The sequence below is a fragment of the Rhododendron vialii genome, chromosome 1a, assembly GCF_030253575.1.
Source record: "Rhododendron vialii isolate Sample 1 chromosome 1a, ASM3025357v1".
Lineage (NCBI taxonomy): Eukaryota > Viridiplantae > Streptophyta > Magnoliopsida > Ericales > Ericaceae > Rhododendron > Rhododendron vialii.
Genome location: NC_080557.1, coordinates 6,130,987 through 6,156,080, shown reverse-complemented (window position 1 = coordinate 6,156,080; position 25,094 = coordinate 6,130,987). Strand labels below are relative to the sequence as shown.

The 25,094-nt window shown below is 39.7% G+C and overlaps 4 protein-coding genes and 1 pseudogene across 4 annotated transcripts in view; 4 read left to right on the top strand and 1 right to left on the bottom strand.

Moving 5' to 3' along the window:
- The window catches only part of LOC131299803 (putative disease resistance protein RGA1), a 62,364-nt gene extending 38,388 nt beyond the window's left edge, over window positions 1-23,976 (top strand). Inside the window, exon 2 of the mRNA XM_058325378.1 lies at window positions 23,490-23,976. The gene's annotated coding sequence lies outside the window, so the exon portion shown is untranslated. The remainder of the gene's footprint in view (window positions 1-23,489) is intronic.
- LOC131299706 (putative disease resistance RPP13-like protein 1) lies at window positions 1,328-7,817 on the top strand. Its single transcript, XM_058325287.1, has 4 exons — window positions 1,328-5,823; window positions 6,467-6,563; window positions 6,756-6,882; window positions 7,439-7,817. Exon 1 carries the CDS (start codon window positions 1,402-1,404, stop codon window positions 5,800-5,802), a length of 4,401 nt encoding a protein of 1,466 aa, XP_058181270.1. The 5' UTR covers window positions 1,328-1,401; the 3' UTR covers window positions 5,803-5,823; window positions 6,467-6,563; window positions 6,756-6,882; window positions 7,439-7,817.
- LOC131327001 (uncharacterized) lies at window positions 8,542-9,024 on the top strand. Its single transcript, XM_058359946.1, has one exon. The coding sequence runs from the start codon at window positions 8,542-8,544 to the stop codon at window positions 9,022-9,024; it is 483 nt and encodes a 160-aa protein (XP_058215929.1).
- On the bottom strand, window positions 10,302-13,754 carry LOC131299784 (tRNA-specific adenosine deaminase TAD3-like; annotated as a pseudogene).
- LOC131299744 (putative disease resistance RPP13-like protein 1) lies at window positions 17,795-22,226 on the top strand. Its single transcript, XM_058325327.1, has one exon. It carries the CDS (start codon window positions 17,920-17,922, stop codon window positions 22,198-22,200), a length of 4,281 nt encoding a protein of 1,426 aa, XP_058181310.1. The 5' UTR covers window positions 17,795-17,919; the 3' UTR covers window positions 22,201-22,226.
- Window positions 23,977-25,094: the final 1,118 nt, after the last annotated feature.

Below are 25,094 nucleotides of genomic sequence, written 5' to 3'. Positions count from 1 at the left end.
ATTATTGTAATTTCAAATCGAAAAAAAAAAAACAAAAGTAAAGTACCAATGACTAAAAGTGAAGTGCCAAATTTAATTTCTTTTCTTTTACTTTTACTGCATTTGAGTCTACTTGAACTTCCTTCGTTGACCCTAAAATCGATTGCATTCATTTCATTTTGCTTCTCTGGGATAATAAATGAATGATATTGATAGATAAGTACGTGACAGTAATAATAGGAGAGAATACTATTGGGGATTGTGCTAATCGAGGGAGTGGTTCTGAGAAACCAAAGTTAACAAAGTCTAACAACAGATAATTTAGGTAAATGATATTGGCACTCTAAAAATTGATGCAGGCACTCCAAAATCAGTGTAATTCCAAAGCCAATTTCCTTTGTTTTTTGGAATGCCTCCATCAATTTTTGGAGTGCTAATATCATTTTCCATAATTTATTTACTACAATGGTAGGGCATATTGAAGTGTAATTTTATCGATGTTCCTCAAAGTATTAGCAGTGCCAATTTTCTTCCCAATGCGCCAATCAACAAAAAAAATTTGCTTCCCTATACAAAAATTGTGTCGCAGACGTCTAAACACCTTTATGTTAATTGGATGTTAATTGGACAATTCGGACGGAATTAGCTATGATGACCATTAGACACAGAATTTTATATTGGAGAGCAAAATGGCACTTTGTTGATACTTTGGGGCTAATGGTTAGTGTAAGCCACTGGGGAGAGATTATGTTAATTTACTCCTATAACTGGATCGATATGAGGAAATTAAAGAAATTGAACTTCGTGTCAAAGTTTTTATTGATGCACAGGATTATTGACGTTTTTCAAAATAAAAATTAGTTGGGCAAGTGACAAAAACGATCGTGCGAACTCATCCGCCCGCAAGTCCTTAATTTCTTGTGTAGGCGTACATTCAGACTATTCTTCTCAATTAACATTGGAGACTCCATTATTGACTTTCTCTCTCCCCATGAGAAAAATTTCAAAGAGAAGGGCCCTCCGTTATGCTCATGTGGAGTTTTGCTAAGTAATAGTGATTTTCACACTTTCTAAATTAATCACTCCACTTTTATTTTTAGCGTCTGAAGTTACAAATGAAGAGAGGAAATTACAAAAATGATATTTCTTGATTGATTTTCGGATTCCCCTTCCTTGATAATGCATATTAGGAAATTTTATAGTAAAAAGCAAGAACAGTAAATGAACAATGATATAGTGGAGTCACGGACAAAGAAAAAAGGCAGATTCCTCTTTTGGGGGGGGGGTGGGGGCCACACTCATCAGCCTCCACTTTCCAGATAGCAAAACTTCATTTGGTTAGGAGTAATATCTATCAGCATTCACGCATAGCACCCTTTGGTTTTTCTGTGCAACACAACTTCCTTTTCCACAGAGCAAAAAATGGCTGAAATATTCCTTGGTGCTTTCGTTAACGTGCTAGTTGATAGGTTAGCATCCGGTGATCTGTGGAACTTCGCACGTAAGGAGCGGATTGATACTCAGCTGATGAAATGGAGCAGCATGTTGGAACAAGTTCAGGCGGTGGTTGCGGATGCTGAGGAGAAACAAATCACCGATCGGGAGACTAATTTGTGGCTCTCTGATCTTGAAGACTTGAGTTATGATATGGATGACGTACTGGATGAGTTCGCTACCGAAGCTTTGCGACGGAAGGTGATGGAAGAGCCTCGAGCTAGCACCAGCAAGGTACGTAAACTCATACCTAATTGCTGCACAAGTCTCAATCCAAGCACTCTTGTGTCTGATTTTAAAATGAAGTCCAAGATGGATGAGATCACTATGAGGTTGCAAGACCTTTTTGATCGAAGAATGGTGCTTGGCTTGCAAAGCATAGGTATGTCTGATAGAGCTCCACAAAGACAACCCACTTCGTCTTTGACAATGGAATCTTATGTGTATGGTAGGGGTTTAGATAAAGAGAGGATAATAATGGAGTTGCTCATGAGTGATCAATCTAGTAGTAACAAAGTTGGTGTCGTCCCCATTGTTGGTATGGGTGGGGTCGGCAAGACCACCCTTGCTCGCATGGTCTACAACGACGAGATGGCGGATGAACATTTTGAGATGAAAGCATGGGTCTGTGTATCAGAAGTGTTCGACATTGTAGGAGTGACTACAGCGATTCTCGAGAGTTTTACTTTCCTGACCTTTGATCTTGTTGCCTTTGATCAAGTTCAAGCTCAGCTACGAAAGGCTTTGGCTGGGAAAAGGTTCTTGATTGTTCTTGATGATGTCTGGCACATAAACCCCACTGACTGGAGCAGTTTAAAGAGCCCTTTCAATGATGGAGCCCTAGGAAGTAAAGTCATTGTAACAACACGTAGTAGGGATGTTGCAAATACAATGGCTGGAGCCAATAGATATCATCATTTTCTAACACTACTATCAGTGGATGATTGTTGGTCATTATTTGCACAACATGCATTTGATGATAGAAGTATGGATGCAAATCAAAATTTGGTTTCAATTGGTCGAAAAATTATCAAAAAATGTGGGGGCTTGCCTTTGGCTGCTAGAACACTTGGTGGCGTTCTACGGTTTAAATTGACAGAGTATGAATGGGAAGAAGTATTGAACAATAAAATATGGGACTTATTAGAATACGTAAGTAATAGTATTCCAGCTTTGAGATTATGTTACCATTACCTTCCTTCGCATTTGAAGAAGTGTTTTACATATTGTTCAATATTGCCAAAAGATTATGAATTTGAGAAGAAGGAACTAGTTTTCTTGTGGATGGCAGAAGGCTTAGTTCCGAAGCAAACAGGGCAAATGCAAATGGAAGATCTTGGTTGTGAGTACTTCCATGAACTGTTATCGAGGTCATTTTTTCAACCATCAAGTAGTGGACTATTTGTTATGCCTGACCTGATCAATGATTTGGCTCAGTTTCTTGCAAGCAAAAATTGTTTTAGGTTGGAGGATAAATTGGAAGAAAGTGAGGGAGATGTACGTATCAGTAATGCGCGACATTCATCCTACACACGCGGGTATCGTGATGGCATAAAAAAGTTTGAGGCCTTTCAGAAAGCCAAAAATTTGCGGACATTTTTACCACTTGGATCTAGATATCAAGGATTTTCCAACTTGACTAGCAATGTTCCCCTTCATTTGTTGCCGGGTCTTAGACGTTTGCGTGTACTTAGTTTGCGAAGATATCGAATAGGTGAACTTTCAAATTCGATTGGGGATTTGAAACATGTGAGGTACCTTGACCTTTCATGTGCCTTGATTTTAATGTTACCAGAATCAATAGGCACTTTCTACAACCTACAAACTCTAATTTTGAGAGACTGTAAAAATCTCAAGAAGTTGCCTACCAACACTAGTGACTTGATTAGTTTGCGTCATCTCGATGTTTCTGGTGCAGATTCCTTACAAGAAATGCCACCAAAAATGGGAAAATTGATAAGTCTCCAAACTTTATCAAACTTTATTGTTGGCAATGGCAACGAGTCTGCAATAACTGAGCTGGGCAACTTGATTCAGCTTAGAGGGACACTTAACATATCAGGGTTGGAGAATGTGGCGGATGCTCAAGATGCGAGGAAGGCAAACTTGAAGGATAAACAAGGCTTAGATGTGCTATTGATGGAATGGAGTGACATCTCGGATAATTCTCGCAACGAAAGTGTTGAATCAAAAGTGCTTGATATGCTAGAACCTCACAAGAACTTAAAAGAGCTTTCCATTAAGGGTTACGGTGGCCTCACATTCCCAAATTGGGTTGAGAATTCTTTATTCTCCAACATGGTCTACTTGAAGTTCCAAAATTGTGAAAAATGCACTTCCTTGCCACCTTTGGGGCAGTTACCCATGCTTGCAGAACTCTACATTCAAGGAATGAAGGCAATAGGTATTGTTGGACTTGAGTTCTATGGCTTGGGTCGCTCAAGTCCTTTTCCATCTCTAGAGATTTTAACCTTCAATGACATGCCCAATTGGAAAGACTGGACTCCTTTTGGAGTCGAGGAAGGAGCTCAAGCATTTGCTTGCCTATCAAAGCTCTCCATTATAAGGTGTCCCAAGCTTTTGCATGAGTTGCCTAGGAATCTTCCTCGTTTAAAAAAGCTGAATATTGAAGAGTGTCCGGTGTTGGTGGTTGCATGGGGTCCAAACCCTACACAGCTGAACGAAGTGAGGAATATGCTTCCCTTTGATTCACTTAACTCCTTACATCTAAAAGATGTTTTGACCCCCGACTCCTTCTGTATTCCAAAATTTGGCAATCAAATAGTGCTGAAAAACACAAGGCATAGCCTCTTGAGCTCGTTGACTTTCTTGAAAGTGGAAAATATTCGGGGTCACACATGCCTACCAAGTTGGTTCTTTCAAGGATTGACGGGACTCCTAGAATTATATCTCTCTGGTTTCGAAGAACTCACATTATTGTGGAAGAATGAGGTGAGACTACAAGGCCGTCTCCCTGCGCTCCGACGTCTCACTATTGGAGGTTGCCCCAAACTTAGTTCCTTGTTTGCAGAAGGAGAAGAAGAAGAAGATGACCTCAAATCTCTTCAGGAGCTTTCCATCTACAGGTGTCCACGTCTTAAATCGTTCCCAAAGACAGGTTTGCCGTCAACGCTAAGAGAGCTGCGGATTAGATTCTGTGATGGTCTGGAGTCCCTACCTGATTTGAGGTTGCTGGATAATCTTGAGGAGTTGGAGCTTTATTCTTGTTCATCTCTTAGGTACTTAAGCTTTCCCTGCAAAGCGGTGCAGAGCGACCGATCATCACAGCATGGACAGCGCCTTAGATTGAATTTGAGCACATATAAATCTGAACAGTCCATTACTCGATCAAAATCTGAGTCGTCGATCGCCGAGATGAATGGCCGATCCGGCCGTTTTGCACCCGCTTTGCAAGAGGATGCTCGGCAACATCCCCCATTACCCATAAGTGGGCTACCGCCGACTCTCCGAGTACTGGATGTTGATAATTGTGCAAAGCTAGAATCACTACTAGCAGAGGAGGGGATGAAGATCAATTGTCCAGATCTTGTATCTATTTCTATCACGTCTTGTAGGCGCCTCAAAACCCTACCAGATGTTGAAAATAATGGTCTCAGGAATCTCAGTCACCTGGTGATAAGATCCTGTGATAATCTGGAGTCTCTTCCGGAAGGATGGTTCCCCACAACCAATCTCACAGAATTTGATATCATCCGCTGCCAGAAACTCAAGCCCCTTCCAAACCACGCGTACAACAACAACCACCTCGCTTCTCTTGAAAAGCTGGGACTATATAGTTCTCCTGCAGCTACTGGACTCGTCTCCCACATTCTGGATGAAAGAAATTCCTCCTACTTCACCAACCTCACTTCACTTACCATCGCCAATGTGGATATTCCCATTGGCGATGGTAAACTGTGTGGTTTGCACAGTCTCAGAAAACTCAACCTTTATGATTGTGATTGGGTGTCGTTTCCAAAAGATGTGTTGCCCTCCTCTCTGGTCGTTCTGGACATCTGGATATTCCCAAAACTGAAGAAGCTATCTTTCAAGGACTTCGAAAACCTCGTCTCTCTTGAACAACTTTGCATTGAGAATTGTTCCAAGCTCAAGTCCATTTCAGAGCTAGGACCGCTTGCCTCGCTTTCGGACTTGTTGATCTCTGACTGCCCCAAGCTCGTATCGTTTCCGGAGCAAGGGCTGCCTCCCTCGCTTTTGTATTTGCAGATCAATGGGTGTCCGAAGCTGAAACAACGATGTGAAAAGCGGAAAGGTCAATATTGGCGCTTCATTGCAGATGTTCCTCAAGTCATGATAGACGAGGATTGACCCAAGCAGCTAATGACCCAGGTGCGTTAACGCCCACTTTGGCATGTTAGTTCAATTGATTTTGCTGCATAATTGACCCACTACACCTGTACCACATGATATCTTTATGCTTCACACTCAGTTTTCGTACAAATAAGCTCTCTTTTTGGTCCTTATGTATGCCAATTTTAGAACATCCTCCTTTGGATTGTGGAGTTAGAATTTTCCATTTTTGACTTGTTCAATGCCCTGCCCACTTACTTGGAATTACTAATCACTTATGCATAATTGTTGCTTGGACATATCACAATCACACCATTATGCAACGATTTTTGAAAAATGAAAGTGTTGGTACTTTTGTTTCAGGAAATACTAGTTCTAAAAGTGCATGTAGAAATCATACCAATAATAAAGCAAACTTCTCCCACAACCATTCTTGACTCAGAAGTTTAGTGTTGGAAGATTCCATTATTACATATTGATAAGCGTGATTAATAAATATGTCCTTCAATATGAATCTTTTTTAATGTCTGTACGAGAAATTTTATTGGTGCCGCCATTGATTCAGAGTAAACTTTTAGTGACTGATCAAGTTGTTCTAGTTAAGTGTTTGTTTTCAAAATTCATTACAAGATTTGATAGGTTAATTAGAGTTCTGAACTTCGATTTGGTTCGATGTTTTCAGTACTGCATTCATGAGCAGTGAAGATTCAAGAATGCGTTATGCTTCTTCGTAAGAAGATGTTCTTGAGTAACACTTTGCAACAAGAGGAAGACAGATGGTATCAAATGCTCCAAACTTGTGGTGTTGTGATTTGTTTCTGCTCAAGTGTATTATATTTATTAGCCCGGAAATTCCTCAAAGGTCGTGTCTTTTATCCTGTGATTTCAAGCATGCCCTAGTGTGGTATTGTTTTCATGCTCGCTTTTCTCATTATAATCTTCGTCTTCCTTGGCTCTGTGGATGGATTTAGCACAAAGAGTCGGCCTTGTACTTATGACAGCACCAGAATGTATTCAAACAAATGCTGCTGATGTTGGTGCTGATCTTGTGTGCAAGGTTGAGCAGAACATCCCAGAGGATGACTCCAGTATCTAGTGGTATGATGATGCAATATGCTTTAGTGTCTGTTTGGTTAGCAACAAAATGATAGAAAGGGATGGCAATAGGAAAAACATTATTTATAACTTTTCATACATTCTCTAAGCAAGAGAAAGATAGAAAAGTGCAAGAAAACAAAAATTCCGGTATAAATCAGTTGGGCATGTAAAGATGTCTATCTTTTTTCTTGCAAAGACAAAAAGAACATTTAAATTTACTCATGCGAATCGGCAATGGCATTTTACATTTTAGATTTATCCCAATTTCCCATCAATTTGCTCCAAAGCATGTTTCAGTGCAAGTTGCTCAGATTTTGGTTATGGAAGGTCACTTTCATAATGGACCAATATTCTTGAGACTTTCAGCGTTTCAAAAAATGTCCCGTACAAATGTTTTATGCTAGCTAATTGCATGCAAGAAATAAAAATCTTATCTTCTTTTTCCATTCTGTCACTTCACTTACTACCATTTTCACTCTTCGTTATCTTTTTCTTCCTAATCAAATTACAGATCGAGGCTGATGGTTTCTCAATTTGTTTCTTTCTTTTCATCCAGGTGATAGATGACAATGTTGGTGATATTTCTGGTTTGGGATGTGATCAGATTGCCTCTTGTGCAGAATCAACTTGTGCTGCTCTTGTTTTTGGCACCATCTCCTCATTTGGGATTAATCATAACTTCAATGCTTTACCTTAGCTCATCAGTTCTATAGGTATCCTTGTTTGTTTGCCCACCATGTAAGTGTATTAAGTATTTGTGTGAGTGAGTGTATTAAGCATTTGTTTGTGAGTATTTTTCTTCTTGAGAATTTTTATCCTAGTGATGTTATTTGTACCCAAAAACCTCTAAAGACACACGCACTTGCACAGTGTGTGCTTGCATAATGAGTATGTCTGTAGCAGCATTGTTGAAATGAAAAAAGTTGGTTTGTTTAGTTTTCTCGTGTTATCGATCCGGTTTGGTTTTGGATTTTTTTTAAAAACAACTACAAAAGATTCGGCTATGATTTTGGACAAAGTAAATTAACAGAACAGAACCAAAACATAAAACACTAATGCTGGTCTTTTTTCATTTTTTAGTTTTATTACATATGTTGTTTATGTTTTTCAATTTTGAGGGGAACTTGAATTTTCATTTTTGTGTCTTCTTGTTGTTAATGCTATTGATTCAGTCTTTATCAAATTAGTTTTGATAAATTAAAATTTTTTTGGGGGTAAATTAATGATTTTATAGAACAAAACCAACCATTACAGGTGCAGAGGGCTGGGGCATACCCCAGAGAAAAAAATGGACACTCTGTCCCCATTACCAACCAGACTCTTCCAAAAGAAAAATAAAACAAGTTAAATCTCCTAGGACCAAACACCTGGTTTCCAATAGACCAAGAAGAACAAATAAGCCTATTAAGGTCAGATTTCCAAACAGCTCGCCAAGAGCTGACTAATGACCTAACATCATTATCAATTCTGATCACCAACTGATGTTCAGAAGAGTTGATCCTTTGGAAGATCCTAGCATTCCTCTCTCTCCAGATATGATATGTATGATACATACAAGCAGCGAGAGACAACTTGAAGACCAAATGTTGAAAAGTAGTACCACCTCTACAGAAACCAACCCACTTTATCGAAACACAGAAGATAGGAGCACTAGTATCTATGATTACAGAGTTGGTAAATACCCGTCAAGAGGATTCAAGTAACTGGTGCACAAAACTCACTCCATCGAAACACGAGAAAGTTCAAGAAATTGCTCATGCTCTTGGCCTTAAGGTTTTGTTCTCATCTGATACCCTGTTTGAGGTTCACGACGATGTCAACCATGTTGTGGATCTTAATAAATTAGAATATACTTGCTTGGGGTGGAAAACTACCGGTCTACCTTGCCGCCATGCTATTGCTGTATTCAATTCCACTCGGAGGACTGTATATGATTACTGCTCAAAATATTTCACAGTAGATAGTTATCGATCAACGTACTCTGAGTCCATAAATCCTGTGCCTTGTGGAAAGTCTGCTGAAGAAGAAGAGGAAGAAGGGACTGAGTCAGACAATGTGCATGTGCTTCCTCCTTGTCCATCCAGATCACCGAATCAACCCAAGACAAAGAGGCGAAAAAGGAAGGACCGGCGAAAAGGGTAGTCTTTTGCAGTAGGTGCAAGGAATCAGGGCATAATAAAGCTTCTTGCAAGGCTGCCTTGTAGCTTCTGTGCTTCCTCTAGTTTGACATTCTGTATATTTTTGTAGAATTACAAGTGAAATATATAGCTATAGACAGTGAAGTAGTTCATTTACCCAGCTACCCTTTTCCTTTTCCCTGGATAAGTCTTTGTATTGTAGTTTATCTTTGTCCTGAATTTACTTGTTGGATTTCAAGCATTTGTTGGTTTTCAATCCAATCCTAATATTAATCGGATTGAGTATTGGATTGGACTAGTTGCCCACATGGGAGGTATGCTAATATTAATCCAATCCTTCTAATCCGATAAGATGATATATCTTGCGAGATTGTATATTATTCCGCTATTAGCTCCGTCATACAAACGCCTTGCAACGAGCAAAATTTGCAATAGCCGGTGGCTTTCACGGTATTTGATAAAAATAAGGAGAAAATATTATTTCTGGGTGAGGCGGGAAACCGCCTCCCATTGTGGGCCCCACCGCGTATTCGTTGCGGTAATCTGAACCGTTTATCTTATAGAGCTCACAAAATAATATATTCACTCAAAAGATCAGATTTATCGAACATTCATAGGTATATCAAAAATTGAATTTTGGTTTACAAAATAAAGGCCTAGATTTTGTCAATAGTTTAAAGTTAAAATGTGCATGACCATCCGTTTTATAAATAAAATTCAATTTTTGATATACCTAGGAATGTTGGATAAAGTTGATTTTTTTTGCGTGAATTCACTATTTTGCGAGCTCTACAAGATGAACGATTCAGATTACCTCAATGAATGCACAGCAGGGTCCACAAATGGCGGTGGCAGACGCAACTCATCCGGACGTAACTCACTCACAAATTATTAGGGTCATGCTAAGTAGATCCTTTCCATTTCTGTCGGGATATGAGATCTCGAGCCTATTAAAAAAGGTGATCAACAGTTGTCAACGGGTCATTACAAAATCCTTATGTCAAAGCTAAAGCGCTTTAGGAGGTTTTAGGACTCAATAATGATAGTCTGAAGGTTTCTACTCTTTTGTTTGATGTAACATTACTCAATAGGAGTGCAAAGAGACAGTATACAAGTCACTCCAAGGTCTTGGATTTGTGAGACATTATTCTGGCACATGTTGACAAATTGCTAAAAATAGCAGCTACCTGTGTTGCTGGTACTACATTGACAATCATATGAATCCATTTCTTTCACAACAGTGTGTCTTCCAAAAGTCAATATTACGAATGAAAGAAAAGATTAAACGTGGAAGATACTTTTGACGGTACCCAAAAAAAAGGAAAAAGTTAACCGTAGCGAAGTATTTCGATGAGTTGCAAAATTCCAAATGGGTTGTAAACGCTTCAACAATTTTAGCACAAGAAAATAACCAAAATTAGCAACAGAACAACAGGTTCCTATATCCTGTAAAGCATGACCACAGATCGAAACCACCATTGACCAAGAGTTCAACAGAAGACGGTGTGGTTCCAACAATACTATCTTTGCATATCCCCTAGCAGATATTGCATTTGCTGCCAAGGTGATGGATCTAATTCTTTTTGGTCCGGAAACAGCTTCCACCGCCACCTCTGAAAATAAAATAAAAAAAAGGAAGAATATGTTGTCATGAAAATTCACATGACCACAGTTAATTGTAGATATAGCAAAACCATTTTGCATTAGTTTATTTCGTTCTTTTCCTAATAGGTAAGCTAAAGAGATGTGAGTAGCAGGAATGCGACCTAAAGCACACCTAGGTTTCTCCCTTAATTCTTCCATTGACAAGAATATCCCAGAATAAGTTCATTGAATGCTTGCAAACAGACAATTGATATGATTATCAGAGGACAGCTAATAAAATCTAGGCTACCACAATAGTTAGTCCAAGAACAAGTATATGAAGGAACAGGCCAACTGCAACAATTATCCATGAGAGACGAACACATCCTCCTTCATAAAATAACACAAATTAGCTTCCCAAGTTGAGCAGTCTCAAACACCGGAGGATTTCCAAATGGAGCAGAATCAAGCAGAATCAAAAGTTGTGGTACTGTCATCCTGAGAAGTTGTAATTTCAGTCTCCCCCACCTCCAGCAATTTTGCAGGCAACAAGACCCTAAAAACAGCATAGCGATGATTTAAGCTTTTTTGGCCTTGCAGTCTTCGAACGCTTCCCAATGCACCATCATTTGGATTTGGGAAGGCATAAAATATGCGCCTAACTCTTTGATGCACGAGCGCCATTGCACACATTGTGCAAGGCTCCCAAACAACAAAGATGTCATAACCCGTACATAAATAAGGTCTGGCTGAATCTGAAGTAAAACCACTGATATGGGAATCCAGTGTATTATCATCCTCGCCAGTGTTAGGAACTGTCTTCTGTCTTTTTGCTGGTGAACCCATTGACGAGGACTGGGTATGGTCCTTTTGAGTTTGGTTACCCCCTTGATGTTCAATACAAGGGAAAAGATGCCTGTCCCAGGCAACAGAATATTCAATGGCTACAATAGCAGCATGTCGTAAAGGGTGGCAATAACTAGTATGCACTAGTTTCTCAGGCCACTGCCAAGGGTATAGACAAGCAACACCAGTAAACGACTGCCTGACTTCATGAGATGAATAGCTTGAAAGAGAAGTTTTACAGGTTTCCACTCTACTAGCAATGGGTTGGGAAGTATAAGCTTCTCGCTATTTAAAGAAGCATGTTTCCACACCTGTCTGATTTATTAGGGGGTTCTGAGTGCACACTACTTCATCACATGCTTGCGCAATCACCTGCTTAGTTGAAGGATCCACAATTACAGCGGCATTAACAAGCTGGCCATCACCAGAATTCACCATATCAACTCCAAGTTTCATGAAATTGAGAACCGAACAGGAGTCCTCTTCACTAAATCCCGTAATGCCATCAATACTATAAGTTGGTGGGTGGTATGAAGTTGGCCACAGCTTGCATTGTTCTTCCCATTCCTTTTTTGACAATGCAGCATATTTGCAAACCTTTGTGATGAAAGCACTCAACTGGTATGAATTGATAAGCTCTAATATAACATTTGGAATGCTGCCCAGCTGATATCCATTTTCAGACGCTAGACACAAGATCACTGACAACTGGGTATTCCCTCCTTCAAGCCTCTCTTTGTGAACACGCTTTACATGGCGGAGATGTTCTAGTGGAGCAATTTGGTTTAACTTCCTTACAAGAGTATTTGCATGTTTTGGGTCGACCACGGCAGCATAGACATTCACTGTGGGTTGTGAGTGAGCTCGAATACGAGGCTTCTCTGGGATATGAATAATTTCCCACTCCCTCTTATTCATCGGTGCCATCATTTCTAAAGTCCTGCCGGCAGAAACAAATCAGTAGTCAGAGGCAGCAAATCAGCGGTCACTGGTGAGTTGAGAGGTGGTTTGACGGGGAACTCCGCAATTAGCATGCATAAATTATAATGGGTCACCAAGAGCAGAGCAGTGTAGAGACAGGAAAGGTGAGTGTGAATTCAGAGGGTTGATGAGTTTGCTCCTCCAGATTTCTGACTAACACCGTGGTGGACAGCAAAGTGGGCATAAGACCACAAATTTGGTCGCATGGGGTATAAGGATGAAAGACGAATTGAATCCACCGCTACATGTCAAACATTTGCTGGGTCATACCAACGTATCGCAGCACATTCTGACCAACAATAGAATTATAGAACTAATGAGGGATAGAACTAACGAGGGAGGAAGAAATGACCGAACCCCAAAGAAAGTCGGAGGTGATTTATTTGGGACCGAATACACTCACCAACTTCTCAACAATAAGAGTTTTTCAACCTATGGATGTTACTAGTAGCAAACACCAATTCCAAAGCAGCAAAAGTACATGTAATGGAAGCTAAGAGGCAAACTGTCAAACACGTAAAATGCATCCACATTCGAACAAGATTTACATGGCCCATGAGCAAATTATACAAAGACACTGATGGACCAAACCCCAAGGTATGGAAATTGCGATTGACACATATTATCGAGCACTTGAAATGCATAAAAAAAAAAAACCACACAAGGAAAACAAACGAAGAAGTAGAGAGAAATGCACAGGCCGAATCCCACCAAAGAACCCTAGAAAGAGGGGGAAAAAGTATAATATTCAAACAAAACACGCTTGAGATAGCACAGGGACGAGTCTGAGTCTTTCTTCACAACAGGAGGAACTTTGGCAAAGTGAAATCAAAACGAACCCATGTAGCTTTTGATTTTCTTGAATTGTGAACATTTGTTAGGGGAAAAATACAGATGGAGGGTTTTAGTTCTTACCGACATGATTTCGAAATGGGATTTTAATGACTGTTTAATGGCAGTGGTTGTGGAATCTCAATAAAGCCAAACCTGCTAAATCTGGGATGGAGGTTTGCCTGTCTCTAAATTCTTTGACTCCAAAATTATTCGAAATGTGAGTAAACTGACTTGAACATCCGATTATAAAAAAAAAGGTTCTTGGAAATTCATGTCATCGATAAATATTCGAACTTTGGTAGGGAACAAAATTGATGGAGGATTTCTTACCGAGATGTATTTTCTAGAGATTCCTCCGAGAAATTTGGAAGTGGGAATTTGTGGGTAATGGTCGCCGAGTTCGGGATCGAATCTAACTAACGCCAAACGTGCAAAACCTCTGACTCAAGCTCTCTCTGATCATTAACATAAGCATGGCCTGAATACTGAAAACAAATAATAACAGTAAGTAATATAATAAGCCATGCAATTCTAAAAGATTGCTACAGTAAAGAACTTGACATTGAAGATGGTTAGTTGTTCAACCAACGTTTAACACTTAGATTCTTTCTTGCATAAAAAAACATAGACGTTGCAAGAAGATCGTAGACGTGATAATGTACGCACGTGTGATTTTTGTGTGTGTGACAAAAATGAAAAGTTGTATTGATGCAAGTTTTAACGATATCAGTGGGTTTACTGCCTCAAAAGTTGTCTTGATTTTGTGTCAACAAAACAAAGGAGCAATTCGACGTATGTAAAACAAAGCATGTAGAGACTTGTGCCATTCACTTCGATTAAGGTAATCCAACCCAACTCTCAAAAATTGGGAAGACTATACAAGTGGTTTGATTTTGTTGGGCTTTCAAAAATTTCTTTTGTTCCCCAAGGGTCGACCAAGCCAACGGGCTTGTGGGACTTACCTCCGGCTGGCTTTTATGGGAAGTTAGAATAACAGGTTAATTAGAAAATTGAAGTGTATAATCTTTCATCGATCTCTTATATGATACTACTACCAAACTGCCAAAAGAAAGTGATAATAGAGGGAAACTTGTCTTTCACCTAGGGCACAGGCTTTCTGTAAAATCATGGCTACCTCAAGTAACTGTGAGGTCGTTCAAGTTCTATACGGAAAGATCAGATTATGTTGATAACACTTTGTTTTTCTTTGATAGGCTACGTTGATCACACTTTATTTAGGGTTGAAGCCGTTATCAATTTGTTCTTCAAGTAGATTATTAATTATTTCACACTGTAAAATAAATTTACAATTGAAGCTGGCATCTAGATATTGATGGTTGTGATTCTCATCAATCTTTTGTTGTCAATTAAATCTCTTAATTTGTAGATGTCGTATGATAATGTTCTAATCTTGAAAAAATCGAGAATATCGTTTCTCTTTTACCAGCCCTACGTGGCATCAAAGTTTTCACTTTAGTTAATATTGGGCCTTCTTTTCAAAAAAGAAGTTGCATTTCCACTAACGGGAATAAGAGAGGAAGTAACATAGAGAAAATACTACAGTTTAACTTCAATAATGAAGCCTTCTTTTTGAGGGCACGAAGCCTATTTAATCACATAATCAAAAGTTGATCTTCAATAATGGAACCCTTCTTTTTAATTAAGAGTAGGAAGATGCTGTAATCAAAAGTTGAAATGGACAAGAAACAATGTTAATGTCGTATATGGGACATACTGATGGTCTAATATTGAAGTGTCGTTTTATTGATGCACTAGCGAGTTTCTTGTGCCTTTAGGCACTTTCAACATAAATTTTATATCTCTTAATAATTCCTGTGTATGAACACATTTGCCTCCAAATTCACTTTTCCATTTTCACAAAGTATCAAAACCAATTTAAGAGAGAGAGAGATTGAGATAGAAAAATGTGAGATTAAGTTTTCCTTTTTTGTTTTTTCCTAATGGTACGATCATAAATTTTAAAGGAAGTGATCTAACAGTTGTAGAAGTTGCTTTCGTTTATATGCCTAGACATTTTTAACAGAAACTGCTCTGTTTTATAATATAGAATATAGATGTTCTTCAAACCATTAGTGAATTACTATCATTTTGATTCTCGATACGAAATTGTGTCACAAAGTTCTAAAAATACCCGAAGTTGGACGGAGTCTTTGAAGACTATTTAAACACACATTTAAACTTTGGTGACTAAACAGACACAAACTTTATATTAGAGACCAAAATGACTCTCCGTAAATACTTTGGATTGGGGCTTATGGTTAATTAATTTAAGCTGACAAAATCTCATATACGTATTCAGAGGTATTATGGTTCAGATCAAAAATAAAAACAGAGATCTATTTTGATCGTGGAATCTTGTCATGCTACTATATTCTCATTCAAACTACCAACCAAACCAAATATACAATAATGAACGCTCTTTAATTAATCTCTCATTCTACCATATCCCTCCTCTTATTCGCTTTTCTAACTTGATCCCCAAAGCTAAGCGATTGACAAATGAGCTCTATATTTACTGTTAAAACTTTTTTGATGCATACGATCATAGGAGGACAGGACAATAATTAGAATTTCCGAACACAAATTAGACGAGCAAGTGTTAGAATTACAAAATAATGCGGACGGACAAACTTATATAAACTTAAGCAATTTTTGTTCGATACTTTTAAAATAACCACTATAAAGAAGTTTTGCCATCCCTAAACGGACTGCTCACAGGAATCTCGGCCGTCGGATTGATCTCAATCCCGGTCAGGAAATTGTGCTGTAGATACAAGGTCTGTATGTTCGCGGCCAGCAACCGTTTTTTTTATTTTTCCTTCTTCTCCTGAACGGCGAAAAAGGAGATTTTATTAATCGATTGCAAAGATTACAACCTTCCTGGTGTGGCCATAGATTCAGCACATTCTTCTCAACCAACATATAGGAGACTCCATTATGAATAATTTTCCCTCCATTATTGACTAAATTTCGAGGAGGGCACTGCATTATGCTTTTCTCTTTTGCTTTTTTGCAACCACCAATCTCCCGGCCGGCCGGACTTGCGTATTCTCCTTTTCCTACCTTGTAGTATTTTTCTAGGAAAAAGTAGATAGAAAACATTTCTTTTACTTGTAATTTTTATACTAGTAAAATGCAAGTTGATGCAACCACTACTTGCAGGTAACAAAAGGAATGTGGAGTCACGCTGTCACGGACAAAGAAAAGCAGATTCCTTAATTTGGTGAAAAACGTGTCAGGTTAACAAGTATAGCAGCCATTGGTTTCTCCATACAACACAATTTCCTTCTCCCCTGACCAAAAAAATGGCTTAAATTTTTTCCAAAACATAAAACATTTTGCGTTGGATTTTTATTGATGCATACAATCAAAAGCAGACGGTTATTAAAATATTCAAAAATAAATTAGGCGAGCAAGGGATAGAATATTTAAAAGAAATGTTGGATGGACAAAGTTATATGAGCATAAATAATTTTCCAATGTTAAAAAAAGAAACTACTATTGTTCAAAATAAATATTGAGAAGCTCGCTCAAACTTATCCTCTGTCCTTCGTTAATGTGTGGCTATAGTTAATTCCTTATTTTAGAACACTGGCAACAATTGTCTACCATATTGAACTGCCATTTTATCGAATGTTCCTCAAAGTATTAGCTAGCGGTGCCAATTTTCTTCCCAATACGCCAATCAACAAAAAGTTTTGCTTCCCAATACAAAAATTGCATCACAGACTTCTAAAAATACCCTTTATGTTTGAAGGACAATTCAGACAGAATTAGCCATTAAACACACATTTGAAACTTCGGTGACTAAAAATACACACAATTTTCATAATGGAGAGCAAAATGGCACTTAGTTGCTACTTTGGGGCTTATCATGGTTAGTGTAAGCCATTGGGTATATATATGCCCCATCAGTAGCTTAATACGTACAACTGATACAACAATTCGGTAGAGATTATGTGAATTTACTCCTATAACTGGATATCTAAGGAAATAAAAGAAATTGAACTTAGTGTCAATTTTTTTATTGATGCACGACGATTAATTATTGACGTTTTCAAAATAAAAGTTAGATGGGCAAGTGACAAGTGTCCAAATTTTAGAACAAAAACTATATGGCGGGCGAAAAAAATAACTTCTACTCCTATATATAATTCTAGAAAATTGTAAAAAATACGATCGCACAAATTCATCCGTCCAAAAGGTCCTTCCTTGTGTAGGTATGTACATTGAGACTATTCTTCTCAACTAACATAGGAGACTCCATTATTGACTCTCTCTCCCATGAGAAAAATTTCAAGGAGAAGGGCCCTCCATTATGCTTATTTGGAGTTTCGCAAAGTGAGAGTGATTTTTGCACTTCCTTTTTACTAATCACCCCCCTTTTTGTCTTTAGCGTGTGAAGTTACAAAGGAAGAGACTCCCCTTTCTTATTACAAACTTCCTCACAATCCAAATGGGCTTTAAATGTGTACGTGCATGATGTCAAGCAGATTCCTCTTGGGGGGCTACACTCATCAGCCTCCACTTTCCAACTAGCAAAAAACCCTTTGGTGAATATCTATCAGCATTCACGCGTAGAAGCCTTCGGTTTCTCTGTGCAACACAACTTCCTTTTCCACAGAGCAAAAAAATGGCTGAAATATTCCTTGGTGCTTTCGTTAACGTGCTAGTTGAGAAGTTAGCATCCGGTGATCTGTGGAACTTTGCACGTAAGGAGCGGATTGATACTCTGCTGAGGAAATGGAGCAGCATGTTGGAACAAGTTCAGGTGGTGGTTGCGGATGCTGAAGAGAAACAAATCACTGACGGGGAGACTAGTTTGTGGCTCTCCGATCTTGAAGACTTGAGTTATGATATGGATGACGTACTGGACGAGTTCGCTACTGAAGCTTTGCGGCGGAAAGTGATGTTGGAAGAGCCTCGAGCTAGCACCAGCAAGGTACGTAAACTCATACCTAATTGCTGCACAAGTTTCAATCCAAGCACTCTTGTGTCTGATTTTAGAATGAGGCCCAAGATGGACGAGATGGACGAGATCACTACGAGGTTGCAAGACCTTTTTAATCGGAGAATGGGGCTTGGCTTGAAAAACATTGCTGCAGGGGGGTCTAGTCAAGCTTCACAAAGACAACCCACTTCGCCTTTGATAATTGAGCCTTGTTTGTATGGTAGGGATAATGATAAAAAGGCGATAATAGAGTTGCTTATGAGTGATCAATCTGGTAGTAACAAAGTTGGCGTAGTCCCGATTGTGGGTATGGGTGGGGTCGGCAAGACCACCCTTGCTCAGATGGTCTACAACGATGAGATAGTGGACAAGCATTTTGAGATGAAAGCATGGGTCTGTGTATCAGAAGTGTTCGACATTGTAGGAGTGACAAAAGCTATTCTTGAGTTTGTCACTAAAAGGCCATGCGAGTTTAAAGCCTTGGCTCAAGTTCAAGATGTGCTAAAAAAGGAATTGGCTGGGAAAAAGTTCTTGATTGTTCTTGATGATGTGTGGAACAAAAACCATGGTGACTGGAGCAGTTTAAAGAGTCCTTTCAATGATGGGGCCCCGGGAAGTAAAGTCATTGTAACAACACGCAATAGTGATGTTGCATTTATAATGGCTGGACCCAATAAATATCACTCCCTAAAGGAACTATCCGAGGATGAGTGTTGGTCTGTGTTTGCACAACATGCATTTGAGGGTAGAACTATGGATGCAAATCCAAATTTGGTCTCAATTGGTCAAAAAATTACGAAAAAATGTAAAGGCTTGCCTTTGGCTGCTAGGACACTTGGTGGCCTTCTACGGTGTAAATTGACTGAGGATGAATGGGAAGGAGTATTGAATAGTAAAATATGGGAGTTATCAGAAGAGAGAAGTCATATCCTTCCGACTTTGAGATTAAGTTACTATCACCTCCCTTCGCATTTGAAGAAGTGTTTTGCATATTGTTCCATATTGCCGAAGGACTACGAATTTGAGAAGGAGGAACTAGTTTACTTGTGGATGGCAGAAGGCTTAATTGCAAAGCAAACAGGACAAAGGGAAATGGAAGATCTTGGGTGCGAGTACTTCCAAGAATTGGTATCGAGGTCATTTTTTCAACCATCACGTAGTAGTGAACTCTTTGTTATGCATGACCTCATCAATGATTTGGCTCAATTTTTTGCAAGAAAAACTTGTTTTAGGCTGGAGGATAAGTTGAAAGAGAGTGATAAAGATGAAAGTATCAATAAGGCTCGACATTCATCCTACACACGCGGCCTTCGCGATGGCATAAAGAAGTTTGAGGCCTTTCATAAAGCCAAAAACTTGCGGACTTTTTTACCATGTGGGTCTAGAAATCAAAGAGATTGCTACTTGATTAGTGACGTTCCCCTCCGTCTGTTGCCGGGTCTTAGACGTTTACGTGTGCTTAGTTTGCAAAGATATCGAATTGGTGAACTTTCGAATTCAATTGGGGATTTGAAACATGTGAGGTACCTTGACCTTTCATGTGCCTTGATTTTAATGCTACCGGAATCAATTGGCACTCTCTACAACCTACAAACACTAATTTTGAGAGATTGTAAAAATCTCAACAAGTTGCCTGCAAACACTAGTGACTTGATTAGTTTACGTCATCTAGACATTACTGGTGCAAACTCCTTACAAGAATTGCCACCCAAAATAGGAAAATTGACAAGTCTCCAAACTTTATCAAACTTCATTGTGGGCGATGGAAACGGGTCTACGATAGTTGAGTTGGGCAACTTGATTCATCTTAGTGGAACACTTAGCATATCTGGGTTGGAGAATGTGGCAGATGCTCTAGATGCGAGGAGGGCCAACTTGAAAGATAAGCAAAGCTTAAATGTGTTGTCGATGGAGTGGAGTAACATCTCGAATAATTCTCGCAATGGAAATGTTGAATCAAGAGTGATTGATATGCTAGAACCTCACAAGAAGTTAAAAGAGCTTTTCATTAATGGTTACGGTGGCTTCACATTTCCAAATTGGGTTGGGAATTCTTTGTTCTCTAACATTGTCTGCATGAAGTTCCAAAATTGTGAAAAATGCACTTCCTTGCCACCTTTGGGGCAGTTACCCTTGCTTGCAAAACTCTACATTCAAGGTATGAAGGCAGTAGGTAATGTTGGACTTGAGTTCTATGGATTGGGTTGCCTAAATCCTTTTCCAGCTCTAGAGATTTTAACCTTCGACGATATGCCCGATTGGAAAGAGTGGACTCCTTTTGGAGTCAAGGAGGGAGCTCAAGCATTTGCTCGCCTATCAGAGCTCTCCATTAAAAGATGCCCCAAGCTTTCGCATGAGTTGCCAAGAAATCTTCCTCGGTTAAGAAATCTGTATATTGAGGAGTGCCCAGTGTTGGTGGTTGCGTGGATCGCTAGCCCTACGGAGCTGAAAGAAGTGAGAAATACGCTTCAATTTGATTCACTCATGTCCTTGCATCTAAAAGATGTTTCGATTGCCAACTCCTTGGGTAGTTCAGAAGTTGGTGATCAAGTAGCGCTAAAAAACTCAAGCCATAGCCTCTTGAGCTCGCTGACTTCCCTGAAAATGAAAAATATTCAGGGTCACACATGCCTACCTAATTGGGTTTTTCAAGGGCTGACGGGAATCCAAGAATTATCTCTCTGCGGTTTCGAAGAACTCACAACATTGTGCGACGACGAGGTGAGACTACAAAACCGTCTCCCTGCCCTCCGACGTCTCACTATTGAAGGTTGCCCCCAACTTATTTCCTTGTTTGCCGAAGGAGATGACCTCAAATCTCTTCAAGAGCTTTACATCTCACGGTGTCCACGCCTCATCTCTTTCCCTGTCTTGCCGTCTATGCTGAAAAAGCTGTGGATTTATGGGTGTGATGGGCTGGTGTCCCTGGCTGATTTGACGTTGCTGAATAATCTTGAGAAGCTGTATATTGATTCCTGTCCATCCCTCCCGTACTTAAGGTCCGGAAGTGGGCTCCCGCCCGCTCTCAAAGAACTGACGGTTAATAGGTGTGCAGAGCTAAAGTCGCTAATAGCAGAGGAGGGAATTAAGATCAATTGTCCATCTCTTGAATTTGTTGAGATCAGTTATTGTGATCGCCTCAAAACCCTACCAGATGTCATGCAAAATAATAATGGTCTCAAGAATCTCAGTCAACTGGTGATATATGGGTGTGGTAATCTGGAGTCCCTTCCGGAAGGATGGTTTCCCACAACCAATTTTAGGAAATTCGATATCTCTACCTGCGAGAAACTCGAGCCCCTTCCAAACCACGCGTACAACGACAGCCACCTCGCTTCTGTTGAAACGCTGAACCTACATGGTTTTCCTGCGGGTACAGGACTCCTCTCCCACGTTCTGGATGAAGGAAGTTCCTCCAACTTCATCAACCTCACTTCACTTGAAATCAACAACATCGACATCGGTAAGCTGCGCGGTTTGCACCGATTGTACTCTCTCAGAGAACTCTCCCTTTGGAGTTGTGATGGGGTGTCGTTTCCAGAAGATGGGATGTTGTCGTTTCCCTCCTCTCTGGTCGAACTGGGCATCCGGAGTTTCCCGAATCTGGAGAAGCTATCTTTCAAGGACTTTGAAAACCTCGTCTCTCTTGAAAAACTTCATATCGGTTATTGCCCCAAGCTCACGTCCATTTCAGAGCAAAGACTGCCTCCCTCGCTTTCGGAATTGCGGATCTTTGATTGCCCCAACCTCGCATCATTTCTGGAGCAAGGGCTGCCTCCCTCGCTTTCGGGTTTGTCGATCTGTCGCTGCCCCAAGCTCGCATCGTTTCCAGAGCAAGGGCTGCCTCCCTCGCTTTTGTATTTGTGTATTGATCAATGTCCGATACTGAAACAACGATGTGAAAAGAGGAAAGGCCAATATTGGCGCTTCATTGCACACATTCCTGAAGTCTGGATTCTTTGACCCAAGCAGCTAATGGCCAGGTTTGTTAACTTCTTCCCCTTTGGCATGTTAGTTCCACTGATCTCGCTACATCATCGACCCACTGCACATGTACCACATGATATCTATATGTTTCACACTGTTCATGATTCTACTTCTTTTTTTTCTGCTACGGAATTACATATTTGGTGGTGCAATGAACACCAAATTGAGATTATTGGTTCACTGAGAAAAAATGGAACATTAATTCTGGTCACCTTGCCAAGAACGTAGAAGAAGTCTTCATTGGTACTGTATCTACTTTAGGCCAATATTGTATTTGCCCAATCACTCGGAATTACAAATTACTAGCACATAATTCTTGCTTCGACATATTATAATCAAGCTGTTATGCAACAATTTTGAAAGATGAAAACTTGTCCAGAGAAAATCGAGAAGTGTGTGTTTGAACATATGTACAAGGAAAAATTTGTTCTAAAAGTGCATGTATTCCTGATAGATATACCGACAATAAACCTAACTTATCCCATAACCATTCTTGAATTACAAGTTTACATAATATTGATAAGCAAGATTTAATACGTATGTTGTAACATTTGAAGCTTTTTAATGTGTATGCGAGAAAAATTTCTGGTGCCGTTGTTGATCTAGACTAAACATGTAGTGTGTGAGATCAAGCTGTTATGACTGATCAAGTTGTTACAGTTAAGTGTTTTTTCTTTTGGTATTTCATTACCAGATTTTGTTCTGTTTTTTCACTGCTGCACTTATGAGAAGCAGAGTTATGCTTCTTTGTAAGACAATTTTCTTGATTAATACTTTGCAACAAGAGGAAGAGAGACGGGATTCAATGCTTCCAAACTTAATGTTTTCATTTTGTTTCTTCGAACTTGTCAATGGAGATTCCTCAATGTTCATGTCCTTTATCACGCCCAAAAGTTGTTTTCATGGTTGCTTTTCCCGCATTAATCCTCGTTTTCCATGGTTTGTAGATGGATTCATCAGAGAGTCAGACTTGTACTTATGACAGCACCAGAATGTGCAAGCCTGCTCTTTCCAGTGCTGTCTTCAGCACAATATCTTTCTTGTTGGGTGCTGTCACTTCAGAGGTTCCCAGCTAGATACCTATTCAAATTCCAGAACCACCTTAAGAGGTAAGAAAGGTTGTTGGGAAGTCTCTTATCAAGGCGTCTTAGATCTGGTGCAGTTGTGGGTTTCCTTCTTGCTGAAAATGGTCTTTGGTTTTGCATATATGTAGTATGGTGATGATTGGAAGCGCTAAGTGTCAATAACAGCTCTTCCTTGTACAGATTGTTCAGATTTTATAGTGAGATTTTAAAAGAGTGGGTGAATTTTCATTGGAGAGAAGAGTTTTCACTCCGAAAAATGCAAGAGTATGTTGGTGTTATTGTGTATAAGATCATGGCTGGCACTTAGGAGGGGTTTCCCTCTTCTTTAAGCCCAGTGGTGATCACACTTTTGAAAGGAAGGGCTCTTTGAATCTGTAACTGATTTTGGCCTTGGTGGCTTTTCTATGGTCCTGTTTTTGGCAGAGGAAGTGGAGGTATTCGTGCAAAAGCTGCTGATGTTGGTGCCGATATTATTGACAAGGTTGAGAGGAACATCCCCGATGATGATCCTAGAATCGAGCGGTATGATGCAATATGCTTTAGGGACTGTTTTAAAAAGTCTCCCACAAATGTTTCATGCAAGTAAAATGCATGCAAGAAAATAAGTTTCATTCCTTTATCCATTCTTGTCACATCAATTTTTGTCACTCTTCATTATCTTCTTCTTCTTAATTACTAGTTTCTTCTATTTCTTGCAGGTGTTAGCTGACATTGTTGGTGAAATTGCTGGTATGGGATACGATCTGGTTGGCTTTTACGCGGACTTAACATGTGCTGCTCTTGTTTTTGGCTCCATCTCCTCATTTGGGATCAATCACAACTACAATGCTTTATCCTTTGCTCATTAGTTCTATAGGTATCGTTGTTTGTTTGCCTAGTGAGTGCGTGTAAGTATTTGTGCATGTGTATTTTGTTGAGAACTTTTGTCCCAGTGAGATGCTATTTGTACCAAAATAACTCTAAAGACACGCACATACTTGCAGTGTGTGCATTTTTGACTTGAGTTTCGTGTGATCATTGAATTTTCATTGTTGATTCACACCCCTCCTTTCTCAGTAGCTAGGGGCGTTGCTATAAAAACTGACAACAGTCAACTAGCCTAGATGGCGACATCTCAGCAATTAGATAAACGGAAGGCCAGGGTTAGATAAACGGAAAACAGTCTACTAACCTATCCACTGTGATATCCAAAGCTTGTCTCACCAATTTGTCGTGGATGACCTCATTCTTTCCAGGAGAGCCGATGATGATTGTTGTCATGTGATGAAATCTAATGTTGAAATCTTCGCAAAGAATCAGGGCAAAAAATCAGTTTGAGAAATCTAAAGTGCTCTTTTCAAATAATGTGCCTGAAGGGAGGCTGGATCATTTGTGCAATATAAGCATTCCGAAAACCAACCACCTGGATAGTTATCCTGTCTGCCCTTTCCTTCATGATAGGCCCTCTAACCATTCCTTCCAATTAAGCTATTATTGATAAAACCAATAGAAGGCTCTGTCTGGCTTGGGAAAGCAAATCGCTTCCCATGGCACCTGTTTGGCTCTGATCGTGGCAGTTAACATGGTCATCCTGGTTCATTTTATGCAAACCATGTTTCTACCGAAGTCTGTTTCTTGTATGCTGGATAGAATTAATAGAGATTTCCTCTGGGGCTCTATAGAAGACGAGGAAACTGCATGCAATTAGCTGACCACCGCAGCCAATCCTCGAAAACGGGGGGGGGGGGGGGGGGGGGGGGGGGGGGGTGTGGTGTGGGGGGTGAGGGGCTCGTGGTGGGGAGTTAG